The following is a 27,598-nucleotide window of genomic DNA, read 5'->3' as shown; positions in this document are numbered from 1 at the left end:
CATTGCCATTACCACCATTTCTGACCATGGGGACCGCAATGCAGCCCTTGAACAAACGGTCGACGGATTACTGCCCATCATGGATACGGTGCCTGAACTAAGAACCAGCCTAGGGCAAAGGTTGGACGACCTGGACCGCAAGGTGCTCCAGGCCGAAGTTGACATAGAAAACATCAGTCGTGACTCCGAGGGAGACCGGCAAACGGTAGCCACTGAGGCAGCCGAAATTTTTGGCAAATTCGAGGGACTCCAACATGAGCGTGCCGAGGATTTAGCTTACAGGGCACAAGAGGCAGACAGGGTGACTGCCATGCAACAAACTATTGACGACTTGACAGACAAGCTCAATGTCGTCAATGTTGCTTTACAGGGCCTGCTGCGAGGCAGTGGAAACCAGATCGAGGGCGCTGCAAACCCCACTTCTGCGACACAAAAACTGAAAATTCCTAAGCCAAAGCCATACAGTGGAGCTAGGAATGCCAAGGAAGTGGAGAACTTCATCTTTGATGTCGAACAATATTTCGATGCTGTTGAAGGCCTAGAAGAAACTAACAAGGTAGCAACTGCTGCCATGTATCTTCAGGGTGATGCTAAACTCTGGTGGCGGGTGAAATACGAAGCCATCAAGGCCGGTGAAGATGCTCTCGAAACATGGGCAGAACTGAAGGCAGCCATACGCCTACAGTTCTTCCCCGAAAATGTTGAATACAATTCAAGGAGAAAGCTACGGGAGCTCCGCCAGACCAAATCCATGCGGGACTACGTGCGGGAATTCTCCGCGTTCATGCTAAGCATACGCGACATGGGGACAAAGACAAGCTCTTCACTTTCCTAGAAGGACTGAAACCTTATGCCCGTATGGAGCTACAAAGACAACGGGTAGATACCCTGCCCAAGGCGATCCAAGCTGCTGAATGCCTTGGGGACTATCAAATGGAATCTCGGAAGGATAGGCCTCAGCCGCCTACCCGAGCAGGATTCAAAGGGGGCCAGTCTAGCAATGGTGGCCCTAGCAGAAGTGGGGGAGATCGGGGCTTAACCAAACCTAAGGCTCCCTCCACAGGCAGCAACAATGTTGCGTATAAAAACAATGATCGGGGGAGGAAGCTTCCTTCAGGATGCCGTCATTGCGGCGGACCATATTGGAATAATGAGTGCCCACATGCACAGATGAACGCCCATCAAACTTTTGATGATGACTCAGACGATGCGGATCAGACTGAACCAGTAGGTGCCTTCAATGCAATTGTTGGCTCCATTTCTGAGGCATTAGCAGAGACTAGTGCTGGTATCCGTAAGAAGAAGGACCCATGTCCAGTCACCAAGAAAGGGAACAAGAAGGCGGATGATGAGACTCCTCTTAAGCACGAGAGGACCTTAATGTTCGTTGAGATGAAGGTGAATGGCAAGCCCATTCGGGCCATGGTAGACACGGGTGCTACCCACAACTACTTAGCCTCGACTCAGGTGGAGCGCCTTGGTCTAGTTGTACGGAAATGTAGAGGCCGTGTCAAGGCTATCAACTCACCTCCCCAGCCAGTGGGTGGAATAGCCAAAGAATTACCGGTGAAGCTTGGCCCTTATGAAGGAAAATTCAACCTGCGCGTGGTGATCATAGATGACTTCGAGTTGATAGTTGGATTGGAATTCCTGAGGCAAACCAACACCATGCTTGTACCGTATGCTGACATGTTATTGATGATGGGAGCAAACGGGACCAAGCCCTGCATTATCCCGTGTATGCCCATGAAGATGGCCGTTGAAAACATCTCGGCCTTGCAGTTGAAGAAGGGGGTCAAAAGAAATGAACCCACGTTCCTAGAAACCTTCTGCATTGAAGATGTAGAACGCTCCTTGGGTCCCATTCCTGAGCCCGTGAAGGAGCTACTACTAGAGTTTGAAGATGTCATGCCACAAGACATGCCAAAGCGACTACCGCCTAGGCGCACTGTGGACCATGAAATTGAGCTGGTGCTAGGCGCGAAGCCACCCGCCCGGGCGCCTTACAGAATGTCACAACCCGAACTCACCGAGCTTCGGAGACAATTGACGAAAATGCTAGACACAAGGATTATCGTGCCCTCCAAATCCCCATACAGATCCCCTGTGCTATTCCAAAAGAAACATGATAGTAGTCTACGACTCTGTGTGGACTATCGGGCTCTAAAAAAAATTACTGTAAAGAACAAGTACCCTATTCCGCTAATGGCAGACTTGTTCGATAGACTGGGTGGTGCGACGGTGTTCACCAAAATAGACCTGAAGACAGGTTATTGGCAAGTTCGGATTGCAGAGGGTGATGAGCACAAGACGACCTGTGTGACAAGATATGGGTCGTACAATTTCCTGGTTATGCCATTCGGCTTGACTAACGCCCCAGCTACGTTTTGCACTTTGATGAACCAAGTCTTTCGAGAGTACATTGATGAATTCGTGGTGGTCTACTTGGATGACATTGTGGTATATAGCCAAACATTGGAGGAACACCTGATGCACTTGCGGAAGGTCCTAGCTCGATTGCGAGAGCATGAACTATATGCGGAGCTATCTAAGTGCTCCTTTGCTCAAAAGCAAATTGACTTCCTCGGACATGTCATCGAGGAAGGGCGGATCAAGATGGACCAGCAGAAGATTCAGGCAATCACAGATTGGCCGCCGCCTAAGGATATCCACGCCTTGAGGGCGTTCCTTGGTCTATGCAATTTCTATCAGCGATTTGGGAAAAACTACTCCCTCATTGCAATACCATTGACAGAACTCCTCAAGAAGGTCACGCCTTGGGAATGGGGACCCAAGCGAGTGGAGGCCTTCAACGCATTGAAAGCGGCTATGTCTAGTAGCCCCGTCTTGGCCCTTCCTGATCTGGCCAAGCCATTCGAAGTACAAACAGATGCATCTGACTATGCCCTCAGTGGAGTCCTGCTACAAGAAGGGCATCCTGTAGTACGAGAGTCGGAAGCTGAAAGATGCAGAGCGGCGCTATGCCGCCCATGAGAAAGAATTATTGGCTGTCGTCCACTGCTTGCGCCTCTAGAGGCACTATCTGCTAGGGACCCCGTTTGTGGTCAAGACAGACAACACAGCTGTTAGCCATTTCATGACCCAACCGAAGTTGAATGGTCGACATGCCAGGTGGCAGGAACTCCTAGCTGAATTCCACTTCAACCTGGAGTACCGAAGTGTGAAGACCAATCATGTTGCTGATGCGCTCAGTCGGAGAGCTGATCTAGCATCGGTGTGCCTACTCGCCACCCTAAGGGGGAGCGAAGTAGCCACCTCCATTAAGGACCAGATACAGGATTTACTCATCAAGGATCCTGCTGCACAGTATTTGGTTGATTTGGTAGGACAGGGCAAGACTCGCCAGTTATACATGGAAGATGGTTTTTGAAAGTGAAAGGGAACCGACTTTATGTTCCTAAAGGAGGAGATCCGCGAAAGACTCTTATGGCTGAATGTCATGATACTCTGTGGGCCGGCCATCCCGGTGAAGAATGCACCATGGCGTTACTTCGCCTTACATATTATTGGCCTCAAATGGCCGATGATGTTGCTCAATATGTGAAGACTTGTCTAGTATGCCAGAAGGACAAGTCAGACCGCTTGACACAAGCGGGACTCTTGGAACTACTAACTATCCCAAAGAGACCTTAGGAAAGTGTTTCCCTGGATTTCATCACCGGATTGCCTAAGGTCGGAGATCTAACAACTATCTTGGTTGTGGTAGATCGGTTTTCCAAGTATGTTTCCTTTATTGCTTCCCCACAATATATATCAGCAGAAGATACAACTCGACTCTTCTTCTCTCATGTCGTCAAATATTGGGGCCTGCCTAAAGACATTGTTAGTGATCGTGACTCACGCTTCACTAGTAACTTTTGGACCAAACTCTTTAAGTGCCTTGGGTCGAAGCTGAGTCACAACTCAAGTTTTCATCCGCAATCTGATGGCCAGACGGAGCGGTTCAATGGTATGATGGAGGAATATCTCTGTCATTTTGTAACCGGATCGCAGAAGAATTGGGTGAAGCTTCTGGATGCTGCTCAACTGTGTTTCAATTCACAAAAGAGCTCTAGTACAAACAAAAGTGCTTTTGAGATTGTTACCGGACAAAAACCGCTACTTCCACACACAGTCAATGCAACAAATATGTCTAAATCTCCTCGAGCTGCTAACTTCTCAAAAGAGTGGAAGCAAAATTTGGAGATAGTGCGGAGCTATCTTGTCAAGGCTCAAAAGCGGATGAAGAGGCATGCTGATCAGAATCGTCGCTTTGTCGAATACCAAGTAGGAGACAAAGTGATAGTCAACATTCCAAACCGTTACTTATTTGCGGGGTCCATGACCCTCGCCTATTGCAAAAATACATTGGACCCTTGTCCATTGAAAGGGGCATTGGGAAAGTTGCATACCGGATGGATACCCCAGTTTGGTGGAAAATTCATCCTGTCTTCCATGTCAGCCTCCTGAAACCTTTTCGGGAAGACACGGAGGATCCTTCAAGGAGCCAACTCACAATACCCAGTATTCGACGGCCCAATTCAACCGGGAAAAGGCGTGTTGAAGCTATCCTTGATGATAGAGTGATTCATGCCTCAAGGAAAGATCACCAAGAGTTCTTGGTGAAATTGTAGGGCTGTGATGTAGAGGAGAACACTTGGGAGAGGGGAACAAACCCCAAAGCCTACAAGAGCCTAATTGAAGATTATCTTGCAAGTAAGGCGCCGAGGACGTCGCCAACTCAGGTGGGGGAGAATGTCATGGGCGGCTTTTCAGCCGTGCCCCATGACCCCTTGGGCGCGCCCCGTGGTGTCCTAGCAAGCCTTCCAATGCCTAGCGCCACGGACGGCCCCGTGGTCTTGGCCGCGCCAAGTGACAAGCGCGCATGTGCCTCTGTCGCCCCACCGATATCCCTCGCCAGCGCCCAACCGCAGGCGGATGCCAACAGCGCCGCGCGCGCAGACCCTGATGCCAAAGACTATGCTGCTGACAACGGACCTGTTGCTGCCTTATAGAAAACTAAGTCTTTTTCATTATAAATATAGAGTAGTTTTATTCCATGTACTTCCATTATGTTTCTCTAGCTTAATCAAGTCTAGTCTTGTAGCTTTGGTTTATTTTTTTAAAGTATTATTAGGGGGGCTCAAGCAATCAAACTTTCTAGCAAGCAAACAATTCTCTGTACTGGTGTCTCTCCCCCTCGACACTGCGTTGTCTTTCTGTAATTGCTTTCATTAATGCTATCAAGCTTTCTTTCATTCTCAATTCTCATTTCTGTTCTCTCAATTGCTCTTGGCATTGGTTTTCCCGTACGGCACTGACAATCTAGTCTAGCGTACGGAGGGGACCTCAGTTGGCGGACAACAACTGCACTGACATCAGTTGCTTAGCCTTACGTCGCCCTTCCACGGAATCTCAGGAAGACGCCGCGTAACATTACTAGTAGCGGAGTAATCGATATCGTTAAAGTTGCAATCTCAAAATGTTGAATTCTCTGTGTGAAAGAACTATTTTAAACAAGTCGTGAATGAAAGGTGGCATTTACGCGGGTCTTTTAAAAACTGAATTCAGCATACCTTAGCTTTTACCACACCAAAACTAACAAACTAATAATATCTTATGTATAATAGTCTATCACACAATATTGAGCAAGCGTCACTTTTAGCCGGTGACCAAAATTATTTATGTTGACTTTTCAAAAGTAAGTATATATATATATATATATATATATATATATATATATATATATATATATATATATATATATATAGCTTACATATTTGAAAACTACATAAAAAGTAATTTAAGTAAAAGTATTTAAAAAACATATGAAAAATTATGGTCAAAGAAATTTTTATTTTGCTTAATGTTTGTTGATCATACAAAAGCTGCAGATAACAGACGATAACGAATGGAACAGGTCCGAGTCCGGGTCTGCTTCCTGTCTGTTTACGCTTCGTGTTTCTTTTATTTCTTTCTCCTTTCCTGAAACAATGGCAATGAACATATCTATCAGTTTATCAAAATCCCCTCAAATTATATAACCTTATTCTCCTCACAAACCCTCAACCTAAAGGCTCATTGCACTTCTTTATACTGTAAATCTATTTTGACATTCTGATCTTATTTTTTTCATTTAAATTGCGATAGCAGCTATTCTAATTATTAAAAAGCCAACAATAACTGTTCATTCCATTAAGTATTAGTTCAGCCATTTCAATTTGGTTTTGGCGAGTTTAATCAAATGGCATTGTGAAATCATTGGGCTGTCAATTCGTTAATTTTGGTTCCTAGAAACAGCGCCATTTCCAATAAATGGCGCTGTCGAGACACTTCTTTTACCGGAAACCGCCTGATCGACTTCTAGAGATTTCTGAGCGTGTTTATGGTACGCCTTTTCTCACATTCTTCCCCATTTCTTCAATCTTGCATTTCCCTGTTTTGGGAGTTTACAAGTGTTAATTTACCTATAGGTTCAATGTTTTCTTCCCCGCAGTAACTTGGACTTAAATTATTGAGTATTGGAATGAACGGGTCCAAATGAATGATCACCGGACTAGTTTGGAATTGAGACATTGTAGTAGTAGTAATAGTTGTTAATTTGGGCTTATTTTGCTCAATCATATGATATTTCATGATAATTTTTCTTTCTTTTTATAAATCATCATTACCGGTTAGCTAAATTTGGAGCTACTTCTGATAATAGTTATAGTTTAGCTCTAGTTTCTCCAGTTGTTTGAAGTAAATGAGCTGCAAAATGACAGAGCTAAAGAAATGCAACTTCATGTGGAAAATGTTGAAACCTCTTGCCCATAACTTGGTGGTTGTTAACATACATTATTTCATATTCTGGTCGAATTTGCTCAAGTACCAAGTTACATGTTTAAGTGATTTCTCTTTAACTTACTTTGTCATCTCAAAGAAGGATGATTTCTTGGGTTCGTTTTGTCAGTATTGATGTTTTTGTCTTCTTTTCCTCTAACATTCATGCATGCAGTTTTCGATTGTTGCTTCTCTGGCAATGTATTGGATGAAGATGAATACAAGACATATATGGGAGGGATTGTAGCTCAGTTACAGGACCACTATGCAGATGCTGCTTTCATGGTTTTCAATTTTAGAGAAGGTGATCGAAGGAGCCAAGTATCTGACATTTTGTCCCGGCATGGTATGACAGTCATGGATTATCCTAGGCAATATGAGGGGTGTCAGCTATTGCCATTGGAAATGATCTACCACCTCTTGCGATCGAGTGAGAGCTGGCTTTCCATCGAAGGCCAAGAGAACGTGTTGTTGATGCACTGTGAGAGAGGAGGGTGGCCTGTTCTTGCCTTCATGCTTGCTGGTCTTCTTTTGTACAGAAAACAGTACGCTGGTGAGCAGAAGACTCTTGAAATGGTATATACGCAAGCTCCTAGGGAACTTGTACATCTTTTGTCACCTCTGAATCCACAGCCATCTCAGCTTAGATATCTCCAGTATATCTCCAGAAGAAATTTCGACTCAGATTGGCTGCCATCAGATACACCTTTTTCGTTAGATTGCATCATACTTAGAGTCCTTCCTCTATTTGATGGTGGGAGGGGCTGCCGACCTGTAGTTCGTGTCTACAGTCAAGATCCCGCTTCAACAATGCATAATAGAGGATCTAAGCTCTTATATTCAACTTCAAAGACAAAAGAACATGTTTGCCTCTACCAACAGGTAACTCCAAGCTTAAAATTTGAGACTTGAAAGGTAATTAGCTGAAATCTGAAGTGTCCTGCTGACTCCTCATTGCAGGAAGAGCGTGCGCTGGTGAAAATAGATCTCCGCTGTCGTGTCCAAGGAGATGTTGTTCTTGAGTGCGTCCATTTGGAAGATGATCTATTAAGGGAAGAAATGATGTTCAGGGTCATGTTTCACACAACATTTATTCAGTCAAATGTTTTGACATTAACCCGTGATGAAGTTGATGTCCCATGGGATGCACAAGACCAACTTCCAAGAGAGTTTAAAGCAGAGGTTGGCTGTTTATTTCTCTGACTTAGTTCTCTATAATTCATACTTTTTCGTCTGCTAAGAAGCTATAGGACTTGAAGAATACTCATACCTGTACCAGGTGCTTTTTTCGGGTGCTGAAGCTGATCAATGTATCATCACCACAGAAGCACCATATGAAGATGAGAATGAAAGTGAAGGCGCTTCATCTGAGGAGTTTTTTGAGGTGGAAGAGATATTCAGCGTTGATGGACAGGATGGAAGGGCCGAGTCTAATGCCTATACAGTTCCAAATGGTATGCAGGATGATGACATTGAAATAGTCTGGAAAGAGGAGTTAGGGCGTCATGCTTTACAAGATTGTGGGTCGGATGGGGTAAATCACAAACAAGAAAGAAAGATGTATAAGCAGCGGGCACCAAAAAGGAATAGTTTAGGTAATAGGGATGAGTTAATGGCCTCAAAAGTTGTGACTTCTAATGTTACTAGCAACATGGAATCAAAAGCTGTAATATCTGGGGCTAGTGGCATGTCAGAAGAAGGGGAAAATAAGCATCGAGAAAGCACTCTTAAACAGAAGAAGTTTGAGCCGCAGGGTTCTCAACAGGAGTTGAGTGGTGAAAGCAATAAACAAAAGGATGAAATGCCACCCTCATCTCTAAAGAGACAGCTATTATCCAACTCAAAACCAGCCGCTGATGGGCTTGGTCCAAAAAATAAATCTAAACAGCAGGAATCTCAGTGCACTCCTTCAAGACTGGCGAAGCCAAATGCAGTATCTCGGTGGATTCCTACTAATAAAGGTTCTTATACTAATTCAATGCATGTATCATATCCACCATCAGGATATAATAATGCTCCTCGTGGGCTTGCTCTCACCAAGGATTCTCGATCTCGTTCAAAATCTAAATCTCCATCTTCTCGAGCTTCTGTAAAAGCTATGGTTCCAGCTGACGCAGGTCGTGTTCCAAGGAAAAACTCTTCATGTCCTGCATTATTAGACATGTTAGCAGTCCAAGAGGCATTGCTTACGAAAGACTCTTTACGAGCATCAGCTGAAAGCCAAGCCATGCAATTTCTTCCATCTCCTCCAGGTCGTCCCCTAACTCCTCCACTGCCTCCATGTTCAAGCACTTCATCTTATAGAGTACCTCAAATTCACGGAGCAAGGACAAATCTACCAGCTTCTGACATCCTAGCTCTGTCTTTGCAGGAAAGCCACATTATTAAAGCCTCTGTGACTCACCAATTACCCCCACCTCCACCACCTCTGCCCCCTCTGCCTCATCCATCCCTGCCACTTACTCGTAATGCCACATCTTTATCACCTTCACCCTTATCTCAACCTCTGCCTCCTCCTCTACCTGCATTAACTGGCTTGATAACTCCTATTGGTACCTCTCGCCCGCCCCCATCATCGCTTCCTACATCATCCAGCGTACTGAATCCTGCTACCTGTAAGCTCTTGCCGCCACCCCCTCCACCACTCCTGTGGTCAAGTGGGGCTTATGCAGCTTCCTCTGCAGCATTATCAAGTTCATTGCCACCTTCACCTCCACCTCTATCTCCACCTGTATATGCTGACACTGTATCCAAACCTGCTAGTCCTAGAACGAATTCTCCACCACCACCACCACCTCCCCCTCCTCCTCTATATGGTGCCCCTTCTCCTCCACTTCCATTGCCACCACCTTCTCCACTAAATCCAGCTAGGCATAGAGTTGCTTCTTTGCTTACAATTAGTGCTCCACCATCACCATCACCTTCTCCTCCAACTCCACGTCCTCTTTCACTTAGTGCTTCAGCTCCACCTCCCCCTCCACCGCCTCCCCTTCCCTCACGTGTTACTCCTGCTCCACCACCTCCACCACCTCCACGAAGTGCCCCACAAACACCATTTCTACCTTCACCTCCTCCGCCTCCTTCATACAACAATCCACCTGCACCACCTCCACCTCCAATTCGTGGTCCTCCCCCTCCTCCAACTCCATGTTATTTCCCTGGAGCACCATCCCCACCCTTACTGCCTCCTTTGTGTGGATCTGCACCCCCACCACCTCCTCCTTTGCCTGAAGCTCCACGTGCACCTCTTCGACCACCTCCTCCTCCACCTCCTTCAATGCGAGGGCATCCTGCTCCTTCCCCTCTTCCTAGTGGTGACCCTCCTCCACCTCCACCTCCAGCATGTGGAGCACCCCCTCCTCCACCCCCTCCTGGAGGTTATGCACATGGTGTACCTCCTTCACCCCCTATTGGAGGAGGCGCACCTAGTCCACCTCTTCCACCAGGAGCTCCAAGACCTCCAGGCGTTGGACCTCCTCCGCCACCACCTGGGGCACTTGGGAGAGGCCTTACTGTAGGGAGAGGGCAGGGGCTTTCACGAACAACAGGCAGTATAGCTCCTCGGAGATCTACTTTAAAGCCGTTGCATTGGAGCAAGGTAACTAGGGCACTAGGGGGTAGCTTATGGGAGGAACTGCAGAGACGTGGAGAGCCTCAAATGTATGTTCCATGCTTTTGTAGTTTGACACTGATTATGCTCCATTCAAGTAAAATACTGATACCCTTTTGCTCCAATTCTAGTGCAACAGAATTTGATGTGTCAGAAATTGAGACTCTTTTCTCTGCGACAGTCCCCAAGAAAGATGGCGCCGGAGGCAAATGTGGAGCAAAGAAGTCAGTTGGATCTAAACCAGACAGGGTTCACCTGGTAATCGACTAATTTAATACCTTTTCTTGACGAGTATTTTTAAAAGGATCTAAATTTTCAATAAATGCAGTTGTCTTGATAGTATGATATTTTTTCCAATGTGCTGTCTTGTCTGTTTATTTTTTCTTTTTCCTGTACATAGATTCCTATTGCTTGATACTTTTCGTTCTTCTTTGTAGATCTGGTATTGGTGATTGATGGAATTCCTTTTTTCTCCTTTATTGTTTCTTTTAACTTTGATTTATAATTCCTCCTTGTGATGGGCTTTTCTCTGTTGTTTTTGTTTAAAAGATTGATCTAAGGAGGGCTAATAATACTGAAATTATGCTCACTAAGGTGAAAATGGCACTTCCTGACATGATGGTGAGTTTGGTATTTTCTCTTCAATGTCATTATCTCCTTAGTTGTCATTGTTGAATGCTCTTTTCCTTATTATGAAAGAATAGTAACACCTTTTCCTGCAAACAAACATGCACATAGAGAGATTGTTTTCACATTTCATGGTAGAATTATATGCTGTGTTCAGGATAATGGGAGCTATATATTGTCAGAATATTGCAAATTTCATTTCTTATGGTAGTAATGCATGACACTGCCTTTGGTTTCTGTATTAAATTTTAAATTGCTTATGGCCAATCGTAGAAGGGATATCTTATCTCTTACCCCCTCAGTTTTGTTGCTTTCTTCTATTATTCCGCTGGTTTGGACCATTTCTCTGTTTCACAGAGTTAATGTCAAGAGGCTAGAATACATATACAAACAAAGGCTAGAATGCATATATCAAAGCAGGGAAAAGAAAAGAAGTTACTGGCAGGAATGCTTCATGGGTCCATAACACCCAGACTAGGATTTTACAGGGAAAAAGAGAGTGAACTGCTGAGATCTATCTTAAATGATCAATGTCTGGTCAAACCACTTTTTCAAATCCAGCCTTTGTCTATAAAAGCCTGCATTTACTTTTTCTGAAGCCATTTCTTTCCTGTGAACCTTACAACCAAAGCTTGTTTTAGAGTGTTGTTAAAGGCTCAGTTGACGCGTGGTTAAACCTGAAATCTAGGAGTAGTGCAAGCAGTTCGCATTTCCTAAATGATGCTTCAATAAATTCACCAAAAGGCTAAGGCATGCAACCTTCACTGAATGCTTCCCTTTAAATTACTCTTTCTGCTTAAAACCCAGCAGACCTTGGGCCTTTTTTATATATTTTATTTTATGTATACCTTTAACAAATCGCTATCTATTTTTAGACCTGGGTGATTCTCTTTTTTCTTGAATATTGTTGCTAGTCTGGATGCTGTTCACTAGGTATTTTGTTTCCTATCTTGTTCCCAGTAACAACGTCTATCTATGTGGCTTACAGGCAGCTGTGCTGGCAATGGATGAGTCGATTTTAGATGCTGATCAGGTGGAGAATCTTATAAAGTTTTGTCCTACAAAAGATGAGATGGATCTTCTCAAGGTGAAGCAAGCCAGTCTGAAGCTCTTGTTCTATTAGCTGTAACTTTCTTGTTCTATATATCCTAAAGAACCTTTATTTCTCGGCTCCTCTCTGTCTCCACTCTTTCGGTTGATCTTTCAGCAAAGTGTTTTTGTTTTTAATTATCTCTTGCTATTATAACTGCTCAGGGTTACACCGGTGACAAAGAGCTTCTGGGAAAGTGTGAACAGGTTAGTAGATTTGATATTATATTCATTTGCAGGTTTTATTTCTCTCTACTGTTATATGTTGTCATAGACGCATTTACAAACCGAAAATGGGAGAAACAGGGAATAGTTGAGTTTAGTTTTGCAGTAATATCCGATGTAGTGCGTAAGTTTGTATATGATGATTGGACGTTAGATTGAGTAGTTTAACTTCTATTGTTTACTGTGACTAGTCAAATTAGCACACTCTGGCAAAGAAAAAAGTTTTTTGGACTATCAAAAAGCAGGAAGTACCTCAGATGGCTCTTCTGTTTCATCTTATAGCTGAAGATAAAGAGAGGTAGGTTGGTGAGGGGTAGAAAAGTTCAACAGGGCTCATATGCAATTTTCAAATTAATGAATCTATTTTAATTGTCAAAAAGAAAGTTCAGCTCAGAATAGTTCTTTTCCAAGAATTTCTTTTAATTATCAAAAAGAAAGTTCAGTTCAGACTAGTTATTTTCCAACTTAGAATAGATCCTGTAGACACCTAATTGCAAATTAGCTTTGCTATATGAATTGTGCAATTGATGAGGAGTCGGTACATAGTCTTTCTTAAGTTTACTTCTTCATTAGATTGAGTGTTTGCTAGGCATTTTTTATGTTTTTCAATAGAAACAGAGGATGGAACTTATTCTGGGGATTTTGTATGTATCGAAGAATATGGCAACTGTATCCCAATGTCACATGGATTGTCCACAAACATGAAATACACCATTTTAAATGCTACCTTTATTTATGAATGAACTTCATTAGTTTCACATTAAAAGAACACATGTATCGTATTACACTTTTGATATGTCTTAAAACATTTTTTTTTTGGTTGCAAAAATGGGCTAGCAAATACTTGATTTGGTTCAAAATAGGTGATGGTGATCATGCATATGCTAAAACTCAATTGGATTTCAGAAACTTATCGGAATTCGTATTCCATGTGAATTTGGGATACATTTGTCCGTATGCTTCAACCCATAGAATCAGCATAGAATAAGCAACAGAGAACGGACTAGTTTTCGACGATCGAGGCTATGAGCAGATTTTTGTATACACAAATTGCAGATTCGGCGGGATCACCTTTTGATAGAAATAGTGTATTTTCGTTAGAGGTAATTTATGTCTTGAAAAAGTGAGAAACAGAATGTGGTTGCTCAATCTACTGTAGAAGCAGAATAGGCAATGGCTGTGGCAATTTTGGAACTAATTTCGATCAAACATTTACTCAAAGAATTGAAGTATGTGCATATTGCATCGCATCCAGGTTTCATGAGTGAGATCGATACTCTCAGGTATCATTGTCACAAAATTTGAAGTCAAAAGATCAGCTTGTAGATATTGTCACCAAACTCCTTACTGGTTCTTGAATCAACTACATTTGTAACAAGCCGGGTACATAAAACTTGTATGCACTGCTTGACGGGGAGTATTAGATAATTAATGTACCTAGTTAAGTTGTATATAGCTATACTTCCTGTTAGCTATATAAAGTGCTGATATAAAAGGATCCAACATAACATACACTTGTCTTCGCGCATTCCGCATATTTCATTCTCCCGTGTTATATTTCTCATAAATATGCTGTCATTTTTGTTATCTATTTTAACATGAGTAAACATCTTGGACCTATCTTCTGTTTCGTGATCTGAGTGAATGTTTAGTTTTTTTTGTTTTTGTTTTTTGATAAGGTCCTTGGCGCATTTTGTGTCGGGGTTCGTTAAAAGAACTAGCACAATGGATACATTGAGTTTATGCTTAGCTAAAAGAACTAACACAATGGATACATATAGAATTATTAATATGAATACTCTTATTGAGCCGAGCTCGTGGATTTTTCAAGGATTTTTCAATTGAGCAATAAAAATACTCTTATTGAGCTGAGCTTGTGGATTTTTCAATTGAGCAATAAAATGTTTGAGCTCAAGCTTCTAGCAAGCCTGCTACAATTGAATTTGAGCATGATCTATTTCTCAATTTGTTTGCAACCTTACTTAAGAGGTCCTTGCTTGTAATAGATATTCATTATAGCTTGAATCTTATTGGATCTTCTTCCTATGAAATTATTGTAGAATGATTTAGGTCTGATTAATAATGTATTCCCTTGTTCTGTTATTGGTTTGGGGAAATTCTTCTATGTTTTTTCCCTGCCATCCATGATCTTGTATGTTTAAAGATTGGAAAAGCAGCTGACACTTTACCTGGTTTTGCTGTACCTTTTAGCTCAGATTCCAATGCATCAGTGGCTTTCCTGATTTTACCTTTTGTCTTTCAGTTCTTTTTAGAGCTGATGAAGGTGCCACGAGTGGAGTCAAAATTAAGAGTTTTTCTCTTCAAAATTCAGTTCAACTCTCAGGTATGTGTACATCTAGAGATCCTGGATGAAGTATTCTTGTGGTCATCTGAATTTAGCTTCATCTCAGGTCTCAGACTTCAAGAAAAGCTTAGACACCGTGAACTCTGCTAGTGAAGAGGTACTTTTACAGTTTCTGTATCTCTTCTTTGTTCTTCCATTTCTATCTTAGCCTTTGCATGAGTCACTACGCTTGTAGCAGGCCCGGAACTCTCTCAAATTGAAGGAAATTATGAAGAAAATATTGTATCTAGGTAACACACTGAATCAGGGAACTGCCAGAGGTAGGACTCTCTGTCCTTGTCTGTAGTTGTTACATGCATTTTATTTTTTAACCATTGATGTCCATCCTTGTCATAGGTTTTATAATCCTTCAGCTATCTTAAATGTGAACTAAAACCGAAACTTGATATTCTACATGTATGGTTAATGTAATTGCTGCAAATCTGGAACCGAAGACACTCTAATTTGTATACAATGATTGCTTGACCTTGCCATGAACAAGAAGTAGAATAATGATTTTTCTATCTAGATAAGTAGAATATGGGCTTTGACCCTAAAAATGGTGGTTGGCTTCTCATATTATGTAAACAATTCATAAAGGGAAGTCACAAGTTTCATCCAGTAGCGGAGCCAGGATTTTCACTGTCAAAATTTAAAGAAGTAAATACACGAAGAAGTCAAGGGGATTCATCACATAGTATATATACATTAAAAACATTACCCATCTAAACAGTATAATTTTCCGACAAAGGGTTGTCAATTGACACCCCTTGGAGGAGTGTGTCTCCGCCACTGGTTTCATCATGTTTCTGCTGATTTTAGAAATGAAAAATCTGAATACATTTAAAATTTTGTCAATAAGCAGATTTACAGAATCCTTCTGTTACCAAGAAATTTTGAAAAGAGTTCTGTGTAAAATATTTCTTTAGATAGATAACTGTGAGCTTTAAATTGGTACCTACAGACCCAATTACCAAGTACGATTAGGTGTCTGGCTTGACTTATACCTTCATGGACTTAAATTATTAGATTGAATAATACTTGTTGCTTGAATTTCCAAGCCTCCTAAATTACTAACAAGGGCTTACTGATTGATTTGTTCCCGAGCTAGATCAGTTTTCCATTTTGGATATCTGGAGAAAAGAAGCATATATTTTGATTTGGAAACGATTGTTGCTCTTTGGAGTATAAGTGCCGACATTTTTGGTTTCTTGGTGCTATATTTTTGCAATTAGCACATATTGCACTCATCTTATGTGGCTGAAGTAGTTCTGGTGGAACTTAAGGAGGACCTGACTGCAAACTAAGGATGTTATATTTCTCTGTGGTCAAGCCGAAGTATATCGAATTTTGAGACTGAGTTCCCTGTACATTCTTACTCCAGGTTCTGCCGTTGGATTTAAGCTGGACAGTCTTTCAAAGCTCACTGATACACGTGCTACTAACAACAGGATGACACTCATGCATTATCTTTGTAAGGTGTGGATTACTCTCAATTTCATTTTCTGTTCCCAAGGAAAGCTACTTGAGTTAATACTTCCCCCTCTTTCTTATTAGCTGTTCTCTGGAAAATGGTCTCTGTGGTTCATACAGTCATCAGTATACACTACCTCATGAACACACTGTCTGTTTTAAATCTTCTTCAATATTTCCTGAAAGATTTCTTTGCACCGGTTTACTGTTTGGCAACACTATGCAAAAACTTATCTCGAGAGGATAATTTGGGTGCATGTGGAATTGCAGGATTTTCTATGTCTGAAAGTAACAGATATGAGCCCTAAAAAAGAGAACTTTTGGGAACAAATCGGGTGCAATCTTTAAGCTGTGCACAGAAATTGCGGTAGCTTCTAGGGTTAAAAGTTTTCCCAACCAATGTATGACTCTAACCTGCTCTAACACTCCCTCGTATGCCTAGACCGCCAACTGGAGCGTGGACAAGATAACATGGGGGCCCAAACAGGGACGGACCTGGCTCTGATACTATGGAAAGATATGGACCTTGGGTCTAACTCAACCTCAAAAGGCTAGCTCATGAGGCGAGGAATGCCCAAGTCCATATAAGGAGACTACCAGCCCATTCCCTAACGAATGTGGGACTCTAACCCGCTCTAACAAAAGTAATGCAGATTCGGGACCCAAAAGGATCGAAAATTGTTGGATTTATGTGTTATGGTTGAAAAATGTTGGATTTGAACCTACAACCTTATAGTTGGAGCTTCGACCAACCAAGAGAGCAAAGTGGGAAAGAGCCAGTGTTTTGCTCCTGGCGGGGTTTTAGGAGGGGGTTTTACCATATCACTAAAAGGGATTGTAAAAGGGTATAAAAAGACTTTAATACAATAAATAAGAGCGGAATATTAGCTCAGTAGTAACTCAAGTTCTGGTTCACCAGCTCAACTCCAACTCAACAGTCAAAACATTCACGCGAACACATGCAAGCTCGCAAGTCAGGTCAAGGTAGTTATGAGGAAGCTCGGGGACTGAAGGTATGAGCTCAATGAAAGCTGGACGCAAGTGGCATTTGGTGGTGGTTACAGAGCATCTCAGTTAGGCAGCTAGCTAATAGAAAGAGTGAGTTCATGAGCTCAATAAGTGTTGTAATTAGATATAATACATCCTAAAGCATAATTCAAATCCGACCATGCACGCAAGTCATAATACAAAATATGATGTCGCTCAAGACCTCGAACCACTGAACGAAACCTTAAAGCTCAAAACGACCGGTCGGGTCGTTACGGCCTTATACAATTGTGATATACCATTATATTTTTGGTGTGATTTGACTTGGCCATTCTTTTGTTTTGTTCTATCGGCATGTAATGCTTCTTCGCTCTGTTGTCTGGACATTTTTGTAACTGAGAATCTCTTTCTTTTTCATTTACTCTTTTACTTAGATATCCTATCCCATTTCTTCATGGCTCTTAACCCTCCTCTCTAAAATTAGGTGTTATCATATATTGTTGCCTTTGTTGATAAATATCTCTTTTCTCTCAGGTTCTTGCTTCCAAGTCACCAACTTTTTTAGACTTCCATGAAGATCTTGCTAGTGTGGAAGCTGCATCAAAGGTTATTTATCTATCTCTTTCTTGCGATGATTCCTTTTAAATTTAATTAGGATAAGTTAGAAAATAGTTTCACCTTGTAGATTCAATTGAAGTCTTTGGCTGAAGAAATGCAAGCAATCATCAATGGACTGGAAAAAGTAAAGAAGGAACTGGAGGCATCTCAGTCTGATGGCCCTGTGTCTGAAACTTTTTGTAAGGTATGATGGAGATTGTAAGTCCTTCATAAACTGTCTCCGTATTTTATGTGTACATACGTGCAACACCTTCCAGATCATGTTAGGAGGGCTAAACTTTTTTGTTCTTTCATTTGAGATTAAGATGTTATTGCTTGTTTAGGACATCTCTTGAATGACCTCCAGTTACAACCTTTGCCTCTAGAATCAAATATTTGGATGAAGTTATACCCTTTGTTGCCATGTGTCCTTTAGCAGGCTCTAATTGGAACTGCAAGGCTTTTTTCTTTTCTTTTGTATATTGTCTCCCCACTCTATCTCGCTCTATGTAAGGACTGACTTCATGAATCTCTTTTTTAATGGAAAAGGGACAAAACTACCCCTCTACTATCTTTTAATTTCTAAATGTGTCCCTTTTATACTATCCGTCCCCATTTACCTTTACCGGTAGGAAAAGTTCTGAATTTGCCCTCATTTTAAACGGCTTGACACGTGGAGGCTTCTAATCAAAAGACCCACCCCACAGATTAAAAACCCAGCCCCGTTATTCTAACCCATAACCCGACATGACCCCCATTCCCATTATAACCCCCCCAAAAAGACTTCACTGTAGCAGAAAAGCTGCGATTTTTAACCAAGAAATATGTTCTTTTTGGCTTTTATGCTTGGCAAGGAAAGAGCTGAGGATAGTGCATATTACTGGTGTAGGAGAGGGTCGGGGAGTGAAGGGGATATGGAGCTGGAAGAGGAGATTTTGGTTTTCATTGAGATATCTGAGAACCCAAATGCTTTTCCAACAAGGAAAAAATTGGAAAAAGATGGAAGAATGGATTTGGTGGAGGCTATAAAGAACAGAAGGTAGTGTTTGTTTGGTCCGAACTATGAGGATGATGAGTGTAACAGTTTGAACCTTATTTAAGTTGAGAATGTGGAAATGGATTTTGACTTTGAGGAGTTTCATAGAAGAGTCCAGAGTTGTCAAGATGGTGATTTATTCCATGGGAATGAAGCTCATTTTCCTAGCTCTGAATCTTCTAATTCTTCATTTGGGAATTCTTCTCAGCTCCCCGCATCGTCCTCTGGTAGATCGTTGTGAGGTTCCTTACATCAAAATGTGCTTTCTTCTGAACCCTAGTCGGCTTTAATGGGAATGCGGTCGGGTCGGGTCGGGTTATGGGTTACACTAATGGGGCTGGTTTTTAATCAATGTGTTGGGTCTTTTGATTAGAAACCTCCACATGTCCAGCCGTTTAAAATTAGGGCAAATTTAGAACTTTGTCTAACAGTAAGGGTAAATGTGGACGGATAGTATAATGGGGACACATTTAACTAATAAAAAATAGTAGAGGGTATTTTTGGCAATTTTCCCTTTTTTAATAAGTGGGACTAACTTCATGCATAAAGCCAATCAAGCAAAAAGGTTGGCATTTCATATAGAGCTCAATGTGATAAATAAGAGAAAAGAAAGATATACTGATGACGTGCTGATGTGATGAATGGGCTTAAATCCTTTTCTTTTCACTGTTCCTGTTAAATCCAACAACCAGAGTTTGTTAAATATTTGGTATAAAAAAGTGTTCACTTTTAGCGAACTTAGAGGACCAAAGCTGCTCGGTAGTATATTTAATGGACCATTGTGGACCTACCCTCAAACATAACCTCAAACATAAGCAGCCATTTTGTCATTTTCTCTATTTCCTTTATTAATAATTAAGATTTTGTCATTTTACAGTACAATATTCTGCGGTAAGTACAATCTAGCTTTTGGATGATTTGGCTTAGAAGATAATAGAAACATAATGTTGATCTCCCTCCTACTTGTTTGCTAAAAGGAAAATCAGCTTTAGCTTCTTTCCTGTTTAAAGCTGCAGCTGCATTAAGATGGACTAGCACTATTTGGCCTCAAATGAAATTGAATGGCTTTAATTTATTTCATATTCCTGCTTTCCTGAATTTTCACTCATTTAACAAGGGTTGATCAGATGCTATACTATGATGTTTCCAATATTTATCTCCTTTGAAAGACGTAAAATGCATATCCTTGTTGGTCCTTATGAGTTGTTCTATTTTAAATATGACATATCAGACTTTAAAAGAATTCATCGAAGTGGCTGAAGCAGAGGTGGGCTCTGTGAAGGAGTTGTATTCTTTGGCGGTAATGTCGTCTGCAATATTTCTCATTATATTACCAAATCATTTAATCAGTGGCTCATATGTTTTACTGCTGTAATTGATGCACAGGGCAGAAATGCGGATGCACTAGCACTATATTTTGGTGAGGATCCTGCCCGCTGTCCATTTGAGCAAGGTAGCATATGTTATTCCCTCCTTGTCTCTGTTTTGACAAAATTTGGCTTAAGGAAGTGGTCAGCACGAAGAGCTTCGAGCTATTGAATGTCCTTCAAAATTACAATACTAACCACAAGAACATTGTTATAGGAGGTGCCTTACAGGTTGTCTACTGCTAATCTACTAGGATATAGAAACCATCCTAATTTACCCAGTCGTGTTTTAGAGAAAGATATGTCTGGATTTAGGTTAGTGCTGTGACAGATCTGGAGTGTACGCAAAGTTTGCAGACTGAGTTGATCTAATATATATTGGCTTTCTTGTAAAGGTTGCCCTGTCTTGGGCTCTGGAAGACCATTTAGGACATAAGTGGAGATAGATCTAAAGCTGTCCTTCTAGTTAATTAAGCTAATCTACTAGGATATAGAAACCATCCTAATTTACCCAGTCGTGTTTTAGAGAAAGATATGTCTGGATTTAGTTTAGTGCTGTGACAGATCTGGAGTGTACGCAAAGTTTGCAGACTGAGTTGATCTAATATATATTGGCTTTCTTGTAAAGGTTGCCCTGTCTTGGGCTCTGGAAGACCATTTAGGACATAAGTGGAGATAGATCTAAAGCTGTCCTTCTAGTTAATTAAGCTAATATGACTAGTTATTTTGTGACACTTCAACTTCTTTGACAGTCAGAATCGAAGAGTTGATGAAACTATAAACTAGAGTCACCTAACAACATGCTTCCTCATTTTTAAAATGTGAAACGGCACATTAAAACCTTGTTCAAATCACTCTTTGTTTTTTCAACAAGGGACAAATTACAAAGATAAAACCATTTTGTGATTAAACATTGAGATTATGTAGCTCTTTGTGTAAGAAAAATTTCCAATTATACTGGATCTTCTTTTCCAATTTAGAGATTCAATTTATTGATACCAACTACTATAACCAATTTCAGTGTATATTTTGCTTTTTTCCTTTTTTCTAAAGGGCTTTTATAGGAAAAGTGGGGTAATATAAGATCATCAAGTGCTTGGGTAGTGTAAAATATGTGCAGCTTGAGAAAATGAACGTAGATGTGTGTGATTTTAAGCATGTATACGGTGTCGTAATCACATTGTAAAGGAAGAAGATTTGAGAATGAATTCCTTGATCATTCCTCAAGCATGTTGGCTTTATATAGTGTTTACAAGTGATCTTAAAAGGAAACTAGTACCTAGTACGTCCTATTTGTATTTACACAATTACAGTGATTCTAAACTTTTCCTACATATACAAGGAATGGGCTCTTGCCATATTAATAATTTTGTAATTCTTAACGCACATATTAAACTAATTATACTGGAAGCTACGTAGGGGTAAAGTCTGCGTACACACTACTCTCCCCAGACCCCACCATGTGGGATTACACTGGATATGTTGTTGTTGTTGTTGTATACTGGAAGCTACGTCAACAAACACTTATTCATCTAGAGCTTCAGCAGAAGTAAGAAGTTGAATAGGGAAGTCACTTTTTTTTGGGTAACATATCCAATATATTTTTTAAATCATCAGCACAGAGTTTGTACTGGAAACCATATGAAGGGCTAAAGCAAAAAGCAGAAACGAAAAATCCTTGTTCTTCTTACAAGGAGCCTAAAACTTCTAAGTTTGAATCCTGATCATGCATATATTCTTGTTTACACCAAAAACTAAAAAGAAGAATACAATTCATATTGATCTTCTGTATAGAGCTACTTGTATCTTCAAATCATCTTGAATTCCTCTATTTCCAAATAGTCCACCAAATAGCTGCTGGGACAACTTTCCATCTGTCGTTGTTAGATCTGGAGCTTCCCCTAGTGTTCCAACTAGACAAAAGTTCATAAGTTCTTCTTGGCATTGTTCATCTAATACCCCTGAGGTTGATGAATAACTCCCACAATTAGCTAGTTAATCTACAATGTAAAAACAGATGGCTAATAGTCTCTGCATCTTGTCCACACAGATAACATCTTGAACATATTGGCAATCCTCTTTCCTTAAAAGATTTATTGGTTCCTACTATGCTATTGGACTGTAATTCTTTAACAATGGTATACGTAGTGTCTTGCCTAAAACGGTTAAATAAATCCTGTTGGCAGAGATTGGTATTTCAGTGAAAGAAAAATCCTTGGTCTAAAGAAAATGAAGGCAGGGATCCATGAGGCTATTGGTTATTTTGTATGTGGACATCTACGAATTTCACTCTCTTGTATAATTTAATACAAGGTGCAATTACAATCAGCAGTTTTATACAGCCTGACTAGATTTTTTCCTATTTTAGTTTCTTATGATTGGACATATAAGACTGACTGTCGTTTTTTTTTAAAGAAGTTAAAATGCCAATCTTTTAGGTTTTCTGTTGTACTTGCCACAGTTTCTTTCGTGGGTTGACATTATATTCCTCGTCTAGTCAGCACGATCTTTGATATCCTATGTGGAGGTTTTGTGTATTTTCCTGTGTTTTTTTCTTTTTGGTTGGTTTAAGATTGGTCCTCCGTCATTTCAGGAAGGTTGTACCACCTGCTTATTATTACATGTGATAGATTTACTCAACAAATGTGTGTATGTTGTGCACTGCACTTCAATTTGATATGCATTTAGTGTCTCTTGTGTTTGTCTTCCTATGCTTCATTTATGCCTCAATGTTGTCACTGCTATGTTCATGTGAGTGTTTAACATTTTTAGGTGCTAATGCTTTTCTGATTGTTATCTGGGTGATAATCTGTGCAGTTGCGGCAACGCTCTTAAACTTTGTGCGATTGTTCCGCAAAGCCCACGAAGAGAACAAGAAACAGGCTGAATTGGAAAAGAAGAAAGTTCAAAAGGAGGCTGAAATGGAGAAAGCAAAAGGAATTAATTCAAAAACAAAGAAGGGTGTGGAGTAAATAGGAATGATTTCGTTGTGTTCCTTGAGGGAATTTTGGTGTCGTGTGGTTTCTCTGTCGGTTAACAGTGTTGTCTGAGGACGCTCGTTCAAATACAGGCCAGAAGCCTCCGACCCTATTATAGTGCTCTAGCATTATCTGGATTCAGAAAAGGAAGTCCGACGTCGAGGCTCTTTTGAACCTGGAAATGCGTTGCAGAGAGGAAGCTGGTACACATTGTTGTCCAGGCTTTTGGATGACGCAAACAGGTTGGTCAAGGATTACTTGAATTTTGTTGCTGTCAGGTGATCATGACTGCGTCTAATAATGCAAATTTAGGTATGCATTTGCGAGCCAACATGATGGACTCGACGTTGGCACACTGTCTTCCATTGTCTCGGCATTCCCCATCGACAGCAATTATGCCACGGAAACTGTACATTGGAAGCTTAACAGGGTTTTTTTTACTAAACTCCAACTCTTGTATGTAGATTCAAATTTGATTCTTTTCATTGTAACATAGGGAAGGGTTCCTAGTCATTTCAGATTCAATGAGAATCCACCAGGAAATTGGTTGTACACAAAGCTTAGAAGAAATAGGAAAAGGTTCTGTTAGAAATAGCGATTTACCAAAATGTAAGCTGTAGACGAGTTTTTCTCCTTTCCTGGGTTAAATGGTTTTGTGAAAATATTAAATATATTCATAATTTTGAAAATATTATGATATATTCATTTATTAATGGCAGGGAAGTTTCAGCATTTCTTTCTCCTTTTTTTTTTTTTTTGGATAAGGTAAACAAGTATATTAATGTGGGAAAACCCCCGTATGCAAGCCTTATACAAAAGTAGCGATATAACGTATGCATTTTTTATAATAATGGAAAAAATCTCCAAAGGCTAATAACGCATGTTTCAGAACTCGATAGACAATGGTCTGACTCTCTATTCTTCTCTGCTTAAATATAAGGTATTGTTTTAGATATCTACATTTATTTCTTGTGTGTTATGTGTGGCCTAATGAGTTATGTTACGACCCAGCCTAGGGGCACGACGGATAACCGGCACTAAGTGCTGATCATCACTAAACTTAATAATATACTAATCATGAATATAAACTAATAAACTGAAAAACATAGCTGATAAGAACTGTACAATCTGGAAAGCCGACAAGGCTAACACAAGTTGACATATAAAAACACGCTAACTGCACAAGTGCTTATCTACATGTCTCTAGGAGTACTGAACTGAACAAGTACTGGACGGTACAGGGACCTGCCATACCCAAACTAGCTAACTGTACACAAAGATAAGTAACTCCGGGAGTAGCGGAGTGACTCCAACAACTGGTGGATATATTGATGTGGCTCAAGTGCTGATTTATTTGTACCTACGCGGCGTGAAACGCAGGTCCCCAGAAAGGACGTGAGTACGATATGTCCAAAGTATGTAGGGTGGAAAGCATATGTAAATCATACTAAAGTATGGCTGTAAACTAGAAATCTGAATATAAGATGAAAGCTAAACAAGAGTCTGAACTAGCAACTGATCTGGAACTAAACTGAAGTTTAAGCTGAAACTGTGCTGAAACTGGACTACTATTTGAACTGGTACATGTCTGGCATTATGGGCTATATCCCCCCAATCAGGTAACTGTACATCTGAACTAGCCTCAAGTATAGTCATGTAATGTAAACTGTAACTATATACGCGTATATAACATGCCTGGCTGCTGTTATGAGTTATATACCCCCAGCAGGTAAATATATAATCAATAGACTCGGCTGGTATTATGGGCTATCTCCCCTTAGCATATAATCAATAGGCCTCGCTGGCGTTATGGGTTATATCCCTCAGCATAATCAATGTAAGCATGTATGAGGCATAACATATGTGGCAGCATCATATGGACTTAAGAGATCATGAAGGAAACCATAAAGGGAATCACAAACGTAATTTGACGCTCGTCGTCCATAAGTTGGATGGTGGAGTCTATCCCCATTTTAGGGAGAAATTGAGTCTGTACATAGGCTAATTAACTCTTTAGGATCCCTCAAGAATCAATTTAGCACCAAGGAATGCAAAATTTGTCCAACTCTTCGAATTTTCAAAAACTTTGGCAGAGTTTTCCCGAAACTGGATGATCCCCAAAAAAACAGCAAGGACCACAATATACATGGGAATGGATACCCGGCCAAGATTATAACATCAAAATAAAGGAGATCCAGTTATCCACAATAGTGTCAAACGATCGACAAAACAGAATTATGAACATAATATCGGCTCATAGTGGCTAACTTGTGACATGAAAGTCTAAATATTATTAGGAATAATCTAAGCATCGATACATGATAATTAAGCTTATATAATCATAAATGAAGCTATTAGGATCATATGGTGGTTAGGTATACATAAAAACATCAAAGGAACAGAACAAACGAAAATCCGGATGGCATAGGCCAAATGGGAGATTCGCCCCTTTCTGTTTTTGTTGTGTTTTGAAGTTCCAACCTAAACTAGTTTCTTTCATACTTCACATATGGAATTGAATATTATACAAGGATAGAATACATGCTGAAAATCCCCTTAAAGAACTCTTAAAAGATAAAAAAAAAGAAACGCTAGACCATAGCTAAACCAAATCATGCCGAAAATGAAACGAAAACCCTATATATCTCTTGTGTTCTTGCTTCCAAACCTTATCCCCTTTGATCCACACCCTTACTTATTATTATATAAGCTAAAATATAGAGGTGACAAGATTTCATAGCTATGAATCTCTTTCCAAAACTCGAGTTATAAGGAGAAAGGAGAAGGACAAAGTGTTACCTATGTCGTAAGAATCACGTTGATGTGTTCGCTTCTTAATTTTGAGTTGTGGATGATGGACTTGCTTCAAAACCCTAAGAAATTTTTTGGAGAGATATGGAAGCTCTGCTTGTGCGTGAATTTGCTAGAAAATGCATAAAAAGACAACTAAGTCTTCTACTTATAGTAAGGTTGAAAAGTTAACCATATGTGTGCTTCATTGTCCCTTCTTCCGATGCTTATATCTCTTTATACAGACATCATATGAATGAAAGGTCAAGACCGTTGGAAACTAATTTCCATGACCTTCAATTTGGTATATAATATTTTTCCAAAAGAATACAGATACCATACGAAATTAATTGCTTAAAAAGCTTCGTTACGAGGCAAATCTTTAGTCGGTTTTTCCGCAACTTAAATCTGATTTTCCCAAACTTTATATTCTATATCCAAATATCATATGTAGTCATATTACAACTTTAAACTCACTTAAATCATGCTTGGAAATTCATTTACACAATATACGACATCACAGAAGTACAGGGTGTAACAATCTCCCACCCCCCCTTAAGAATATTCGTCCTTGAATGTTGACTAAGGTATACAGAAGCATTAAGAAAAGATCTGTTTCATACTTGGAGTAGTGAAGAGATGAAAATATATGGCTCTCATATCCTTCTCAGCTTCCAAAGTCATCCCTTCCATATTATTGCTCCGCCATAACACTTTTATTGAAAGAATATCTTTCGTTCTCAACCGACGAACTTGCCGATCTAAAATGATAACAGGTACCTCCACATAATTCAGTTGCTCGGTGATTATAGATCATCAACTGGTACAACTCTGTAAGGATCTCCAACACATTCCGGGGCATGGATACATGAATCACTATATGTACGTCCTGAAAGTTTGCTGTAAGGTCCAACTTGTATGCTACATGACCAACTCGTCTGATGATATGGTATGGACCTATATATCTAGGTCTAAGCTTGCCCTTCTTTATGAACCTCATAACGCCTTTCATAAGTGAAACCTTTAAGAATACTAATCGCCAACTTAGAACTCTACATCTCCGTGTTGGTTTTTTGCATATGACTTCTGTTGACTCTGGGCTGCTAGCAATCTCTCCCTTATCAGCATAACCTTATCCACTGCCTGTTGGACCAAATATGGGCCTATCAACTAAAACTCGCCAACTTTGAACCATCCCATGGGTGATCTGCACTTGAGCCTGTACAAAGTTTCATAAGGTGCCATCTATATGCTAGAATGATAATTATTATTGTATGCAAACTCTATCAACGGTAAGTGTTCATCCTAGTTGCCTTTGAAATCTAACACATATACCCTTAACATATCCTCGAGCGTCTGTATGGTTCGCTTGGCCTGTTCATCTGTCTAGGGATGAAAAGTTGTACTCAAATTCACATACATCCCAAACCTTTCTGGAATGATCGCGAGATGTTAGCGATAAATTGTGCGGTTCTGTCTGAAATGATAGATACTAGAATACCATGGAGGCATACAATCTCCTTGATATACAATCTAGCATAATCTTCTGCTGTATAGGTAGTTCTAAAATGCAAGAACTGAGCTGATTTAGTAAGCCTATCAACTATAGCCGAAATAGAATCATACCTGCTCCGCGTACGAGGCAGGTCTATG

At 40.5% G+C, this 27,598-nt stretch overlaps 1 protein-coding gene across 6 annotated transcripts; it reads left to right on the top strand.

Moving 5' to 3' along the window:
• The first annotated feature begins 5,901 nt into the window (after positions 1–5,901).
• LOC107809401 (formin-like protein 20) lies at positions 5,902–23,887 on the top strand. 6 transcript variants are annotated; one of them, XR_001653399.2, is made up of 18 exons: positions 5,902–6,388; positions 6,998–7,704; positions 7,783–8,004; positions 8,102–10,482; positions 10,564–10,690; positions 10,982–11,053; positions 12,048–12,146; positions 12,314–12,355; positions 14,637–14,717; positions 14,785–14,835; positions 14,917–14,998; positions 16,102–16,196; positions 17,712–17,783; positions 17,863–17,979; positions 20,042–20,110; positions 20,197–20,263; positions 22,995–23,397; positions 23,468–23,887. XR_001653399.2 is itself a non-coding variant. In XM_016634025.2 (17 exons), the coding sequence occupies exons 1-17, from the start codon at positions 6,316–6,318 to the stop codon at positions 23,147–23,149; spliced, it is 4,512 nt and encodes a 1,503-aa protein (XP_016489511.2). In that variant the 5' UTR covers positions 5,902–6,315; the 3' UTR covers positions 23,150–23,887. The 6 variants fall into 6 exon arrangements, 4 of the variants coding, with proteins under 4 accessions (XP_016489511.2, XP_016489524.2, XP_075096975.1 ...); XM_016634025.2 differs by having other exon boundaries at positions 22,995–23,887; XM_016634038.2 differs by having other exon boundaries at positions 8,102–10,529; positions 10,614–10,690; positions 22,995–23,887.
• The last annotated feature ends 3,711 nt before the right edge of the window (positions 23,888–27,598 follow it).

The sequence above is a fragment of the Nicotiana tabacum genome, chromosome 20 (genome assembly GCF_000715075.1).
Source record: "Nicotiana tabacum cultivar K326 chromosome 20, ASM71507v2, whole genome shotgun sequence".
Taxonomy (NCBI): Eukaryota; Viridiplantae; Streptophyta; class Magnoliopsida; order Solanales; family Solanaceae; genus Nicotiana; species Nicotiana tabacum.
Note: the sequence above shows the minus strand (reverse complement) of the source record. Positions and strands in the feature narration are given on the sequence as shown.

What these genes read in the sequence shown, in the direction of transcription:
- LOC107809401 (XM_016634025.2), top strand. Translation starts at nt 6,316, where the DNA reads ATGGCGCTGTCGAGACACTTCTTTTACCGGAAACCGCCTGATCGACTT. An exon ending in AACCAGACAGGGTTCACCTG is followed by an intron (nt 10,691 to 10,981) that starts GTAATCGACTAA and finishes TTTGTTTAAAAG; the next exon opens with ATTGATCTAAGGAGGGCTAA. An exon ending in TCATGCATTATCTTTGTAAG is followed by an intron (nt 16,197 to 17,711) that starts GTGTGGATTACT and finishes CTTTTCTCTCAG; the next exon opens with GTTCTTGCTTCCAAGTCACC.